This window comes from Lipotes vexillifer, unplaced genomic scaffold (assembly GCF_000442215.2).
Source record: "Lipotes vexillifer unplaced genomic scaffold, Lipotes_vexillifer_v1.1 scaffold159, whole genome shotgun sequence".
Classification (NCBI taxonomy): Eukaryota; Metazoa; Chordata; class Mammalia; order Artiodactyla; family Lipotidae; genus Lipotes; species Lipotes vexillifer.
The window spans coordinates 3,618,382-3,624,774 of record NW_006770589.1 but is presented as its reverse complement, the minus strand read 5'-3'; the positions used below and the strand labels follow the sequence as shown (position 1 = coordinate 3,624,774).

The 6,393-nt window shown below is 37.6% G+C and overlaps 1 protein-coding gene across 1 annotated transcript in view; it reads right to left on the bottom strand.

The window, feature by feature from the left end:
* Positions 1-3,611, bottom strand: part of ABHD18 (abhydrolase domain containing 18) — a 24,413-nt gene extending 20,802 nt beyond the window's left edge. Inside the window, exons 1-2 of the mRNA XM_007446259.1 lie at positions 3,520-3,611; positions 2,799-2,883 (exon numbers count right to left, since the gene is read on the bottom strand). Of these exons, the coding sequence (XP_007446321.1) occupies positions 2,799-2,883; positions 3,520-3,611 (177 nt within the window). The remainder of the gene's footprint in view (positions 1-2,798; positions 2,884-3,519) is intronic.
* Between the last annotated feature and the right edge of the window lie 2,782 nt (positions 3,612-6,393).

Genomic DNA, 6,393 nt, shown 5'->3' with positions numbered 1-6,393 from the left:
GGACGCGCAGGCTCAGCGGCCATGGCTCACGGGCCCAGCCGCTCTGCGGCATGTGGGATCTTCCCGGACCGGGGCACGAACCTGCGCCCCCTGCATCGGTAGGCGGACTCTCAACCATTGTGCCACCAGGGAAGCCCCCTCCTACAGTTTTAAAGTTTTCTTTTATCTATTTTAGAAGAATTATTTGACAAAGGAGGCAGCACAAACTAATGTGAAAGGGAATAATAATTCAACAAATAGTGTTGGGATAAATGGCAATTTGGTAAGAAAAAAGCACTTTCAGAGCCATATATAAGACAGATTTAAAAATTAAGCAAGCTACAACTCAACACTAAAAAGAGGAATAACCCAATTAAAAATGGGCAAGGTTTCACAGATATTTCTCAAAAGAAGATATACAAATGGCCAATAAGTACATGAAAGGATGCTCAACATCACAGTCATTAGGGAAAGACATATCAAAATCACAATAAAATATACTTCACACCGGGCTTCCCTGGTGGTGCAGAGGTTGGGAGTCCGCCTGCCGATGCGGGGGGGCGTGGGTTCGCGCCCCGGTCTGGGGGGATCCCGCGTGCCGCGGAGGGGCTGGGCCCGTGGGCCATGGCCGCTGGGCCTGCGCGTCCAGAGCCTGTGCTCTGCGGCGGGAGAGGCCGTGGCGGTGAGAGGCCCGCGTACCGCAAAAAAAGAAAAAAAAAAAATATACTTCACACCCACTAGGAAGGCTAGCGCAAGTAGAAATATTAGTAAGAATGTGTAGAAATTGAAAGCATTATACACTGCTTGTGGAAAAGTAAAATGGTGCACTTTGGAAAACAGTTGACAGTTTGTTAAAAATTTAAGCATACAGTTACCATGTGACTGAGCAATTCCATTCCTAGATATATACCCAAAGGAACTGAAAAAAATATATCCACAAGAACACTAGTACATGAATATTCATAGCATTATTATTCATAACAGTTAAAAAGTAGAAACAACTTGGGACTTCCCTAGTGGTCCAGTGGTAAAGAATCCGCCTTCCAATGCAGGGGATGCAGATTTGATCCCTGGTCAGGGAACTAAGATCCCACATACCGCGGGGCAACTAAACCTGCGCACAACAACTACTGAGCTTGCACACCTCAACTAGAGAGAAGCCCGGGTGCCGCAAACTACAGAGCCCACACACTCTGGAGCCACAACTACAGAGCCCACGCGCCCTGGAGCCTGCATGCCACAACTAGAGAAGAAAACCCGTACGCCACAACTAGAGAGAAGCCCTCGTGCCACAACAAAAGATCCCACATGCCTCAACGAAGATCCCATGTGCCGCAACTAAGACCCGATGGAGCCGGAAAAAAAAAAAAAAAAAGTAGAATCGCAAATGTCCATCAACTGAATAATGGATAAACAAAATGTTGTACATATACTCAATGGGATATTATTTAACCATAGAAAAGAATGAAGCAGTGGTACATGGTACAACATGGATGAACCTTAAAAATTTGCTAAGTGAAATAAGGCAGAAACAAAAGGCCACATGTTGGATGATTCCATTTATATGAAATTTCCAGAATAGGTGAATCTACAGAGACAATAGATGAGTGATTATCAGCAGGTGGGAGGCTGGGGAAGTGGGAGGTGACAGCTAATGGGTACAGGGTTTCTTTTGGGGGCAATAAAAATGTTCCGGAATTAGATAGTGATAGTTGCACATCTTGGGAATGTAATAATAAAAAACAACAACACTGAGTTGCACATTTTAAAAGGGTAATTCTTCTGTATTTGAATTATATCTCAATCTTTAAAAACCAAGAGTGAGAGAGCAAGAGAGAGAAGGTGGGGGAGAGGAAGGATATCTGTAAGAAAGCATTCTAAAATCCTAACAGTAATTCCTCCTTGGGAGGAAAATGGAATTAGGAGGTGGAAAGTGGCATAAATTAGAGTTTTGATCTTTACTTGGTATGTTTTAAATTTGTTCAAGCCTATATTTTTTAATAGGAAAAAAACAGAGAAAATGGAAATATTTAGCAAAATTTGAGGGAGAAATGTTCTAAATCCAGAAGATACAAAAGGAACAGCTATGTGGTATAGAGGAAGGATTTCCAATTTATAAGATCCTGTTTTTAGCAGTGAAAGTCTTTTGAAAAATGAAATCTGCTAAAGACATCCAATATATAAAAGCGACGAAAGTAGAATTACTGTGGTTGAAGGCCGTGAGGGATGTGAAGCCTACCCAGCTGCAGGCCCTCCCCTACAGCGCTTCAAGTATCCAATTACATAAGCCTAGAAGTGTTTTACAGGAAAACATGGCTGCTTAAAAACAAAACTATTTCAAATATATTTTCTCATATTCTCTAATTTTATAGCATTTTCTTTCTACCCTTCTCTCAGCAATTAACTATATCCCATAACATTTCCCTGATGTTATTTAACAGTTGTTTTGCTAGTAACTTCTCATGTGCTGATTCTCTCAGTAGAGTACTTCCCTGTATTACTTGTAATTCTTCTGAATGTTGAATAATTTAACTCTCTTGAGCCTAAAGATAAAAGATGAGGCTCAAAAAGATCCATCCCTAAATATTTTCTTGTATTTAGTTAAGTATTAAATATATGCTCCCATATAAACATGCATATAGTTACTATAAGCATTCAGTTAGGATACATAATAGCATTTAAAAAATATTAAATGAAAAATCTATATTGTACTCATGTTTTACAGTTTATTGTTATTATACTCCAACATTCAGCCCACTCTTGCCACACAGTTACATAAAACCTGAATTTCTATAATCGCATTTCTTTCATCTGAATACCTTATCGATGTATATTGGATAATCACTTGAAACCAGATTCTGACATCTTTCTCGATTTCCAATAATCTTTCTGAATTCAAAGAGTCTATTATGGGAAGGGGGGGAAAAAAGGAAAAAACTTCAGTATTCCCATTATATTGAGACTGATGAAAAGTAATTAAAAATTAGCAAGTCCAGTTCATAAACTATGTTAAAATTTAATTTTAATAATTAAAGAAAAAATTAGGCTTTGGTTTTTTTCAAGCTTGACATTTTGTCTCAGAAAAAACATGAGAAATATCATTGCTCCAAAAGTAATTAACATATTCAAGACTCAAAATTAAAGGCACAAATCCCTAAAATCATTTTTCACAAGTTCAAATACTTCCAGGAGCTACAGTATATCACAGTTTTACAGTCATTACAAATTCAATTTACCCAAGAAAGTTTAGTCCCTGAAATCTGTAATCGATAAAAAATTACCAAAGTTAAAAATCTATGTCTGAGAGCTCTTTATTTTTGTCTGAATTACTTTTAAAATAGTTCAATTTATGATTATATGGGTTAAAACTTAAGAGCAATAATTAGATAAAAGAAAAGGAAATAATTTCTTTCTTATATAGTAGTTAATGCTTAATTTACCAATCACTTTATATTTATAGTAAAAGACTTTGTAACTGAAATGAAGTTTCAAATGTTTACTAAAACAAATTTAGAAGAGGCATTCAGAAAAAATGCTTACCTTTTGAGATCCTCTGGCCTTCCCCATCCTCTGATAAAAAGTTTTGTAAGGAGAAGTCTCCGATATAGAATATCTAACTTGCTCACACCCATTAGTAGCAAACAAACATCTATAAAACAAAAATTTAAATGACTTTAAAACATTTTATTTTATTCGGCAGGTCAACTTTCTAACCACCTCTACAAATATCCGGTAAAAATTAAACATTGATCTACTCTCTTGGCAACTTTTAAATACACAACACAGTATTGTTAACTATAGTTACCATGCTGTACATTATATCCCCACGACTTATTTATCTTAGAGATCTTAAAAGTACTCATTACAAGAAAAAAAACTGTAACTATGTGAGGTGATGGATGTTAACTAAACTTACTGTGGTAAACACATCACCGTATATACATATATCAGGTCATTGTGGTATACTTAAAAATAATACAACATTATCAATTATATCTCAATAAAACTGGGGGAAAATTAAAAAATGAGACTAAATTAGAACTTTGAATGTATTCTCTTGGAAATAAGATACAAGATACAGGAAAAAGAACTCGGATGAAAGTAGAGAAGAAGTAGAGCCCTGAGGTACAGTAAACTCTGAATTCCTCTAGGGCAGGACCTTCCCATCCTCAGTACAGTGACTGACAGTAAATATTCAATATTTGTTGAATAGGAGTGGCTAATACCTATGTAGTACTATTTTATCTGCCAGGCACCATTTAAAAACTACACACACACACACACACACACACACACACACACACACACACACACACGTTCTTGCTTAAACCTCCCAATAATCTTATGAAGATATAGTACCCCAAGACAAGGAAACTGAGGCACAGAGAGGATATGACTTACTTAAGGTCACACAACAAGTGGGAGGCAGACCTAAGACTGAATCTCAGGCACATGGCTGAAGATCTGCTATACTACACTGCCTGTCTTCTACTCTACAGTGCATGAAAAGTAGTAATTAATCAGTGCTACTACTTATGTACCACTTATCTACCTTTCCCAAACATTTCTAAAGTTTTAAAAAAAATATCTGCCTCTGTCTTTTCAAACTGAATGGTGTAGTTTTGATTTCCAGGCAAAACCTGATTCAGGTTCAGGGTTTATTCTACTTAGAAAAATGGAAAATGGACATTTGCAGCTCCATCAGTGAGCTTTAATAAGGGCTTATCTATTACTTTGAATGCTTTTTGGGGAACCACCATTTATGTCATATTTTTACTCTTTGATTTGTAACAAACTACAACTTTAACTTAATGCTCTTCTTTGTTTGCATAAGTGTACAATCTAATCCACCATCAATCGGACTGGCACTTTATTATTTTTATGACTGGACCAGCAAAACCAAATCATTCATACTGCCTCTTACGATTCTCAGGACCAAGAATAAACATTTACTAGATAATATACTTGTTAGGCCAGCGGTCCCCAACCTTTTTGGCACCAGCGACCGGGTTCGTGGAAGAGAGCTTCTCCACGGATGGACAGCGGGAGAAATGGTTCAGGCGGTACTGTGAGCGATGGGGAGAGGCAGATGAAGCTTTGCTCACCGGCCCGCCACCTACCTCCTGCTGTGCGGCCTGGTTCCTAACAGGCTTCAGACCACTACCGGTTCGCAGCCCAGGGGTTGGGGACCCCTGTGTTAGGCAATACAATCAATAGCCAGAGTATAGTATCTAGTATTTTTTAAAACTGCCCACCTCTTTTTTTCCCAATTTCCACGTGTTATTCGTTTTTTATTCTTGATTAAATTTGCTTTTTGCATAATAATGCTAGGAAAAAAACCATAATGCATATCCAGCTCTGTTTATTACACTATTCATATCTACTACTATAAATAAACTGGTATTCTGATTACTAGATTCCTATGAATTATCATTAATCAGTTCACCATAGCTCAGCCATTACTGGATGTCCTAAATGTAAGTTTCCGAATTTTTAAGAATGAGTATTACTTTTTTCATTCATGCAACAGTATTTATTAAGTGCTTACTATATGCCAAGAATTATTTTAGGTCCTGTGCTACAAGATGATCAAGGCACGTTCTTCCTCTCATGGATCTTATACTTCAGGGAAAGAAAACAAATTATTTTTAGGAAAAAAAGTAAGCAAGACTAGATGATGACAACATTATTATCATAATACAACAAGACAACATGATAAAGACCAGAGGGCTCCTTTGATGGTCAAAAAAAGCCTCACTTAACCAAAGAGGTAACATTTAAACCAAGACCTACATGACAAAAAAGAGCTGCCAAATCTTTAAACTGCAAATCTCATTAAAATCATATAAGTTCTGAAGTCTATTCATGTACTATGTTCCAATGAAATTTGTTAAAAACTATCTAGTCAGTGGATAAAGCACAGGAACAGATAATTTATACAAGAAGTAAGGCAAGTGACAGGGATCACATTTTCTCTTCTTCATTTTCTAGTTAAAAAATGTTCACTGTAACATATTAAAATTCAAATAATACAGAAGTATATATAGTAAATTAGGGGGAAATAATCTTCCTGTTACCTCTAATTCTACTTTTCAGAGATATTGAGGGTTAACAGTTTAAATTCTGTTCTTCCTGACCTTTTTCTTGTTGACATTATTTATTTACATATACACACTTAAAAAAAATTTTGCTTGAGTTATGTAACACATTTTTGGCAGAATTCCAAAAATATAAAAATATACAGAGTAGGGGCTCCCCTGGTGGCGCAGTGGTTGAGAGTCCGCCTGCCGATGCGGGGGACACGGCTTCGTGCCCGGGTCCGGGAAGGCCGCGGAGTGGCTGGGCCCGTGAGCCATGGCCGCTGAGCCTGCGCATCTGGAGCCTGTGCTCCGCAACGGGAGGGGCCACAACAGT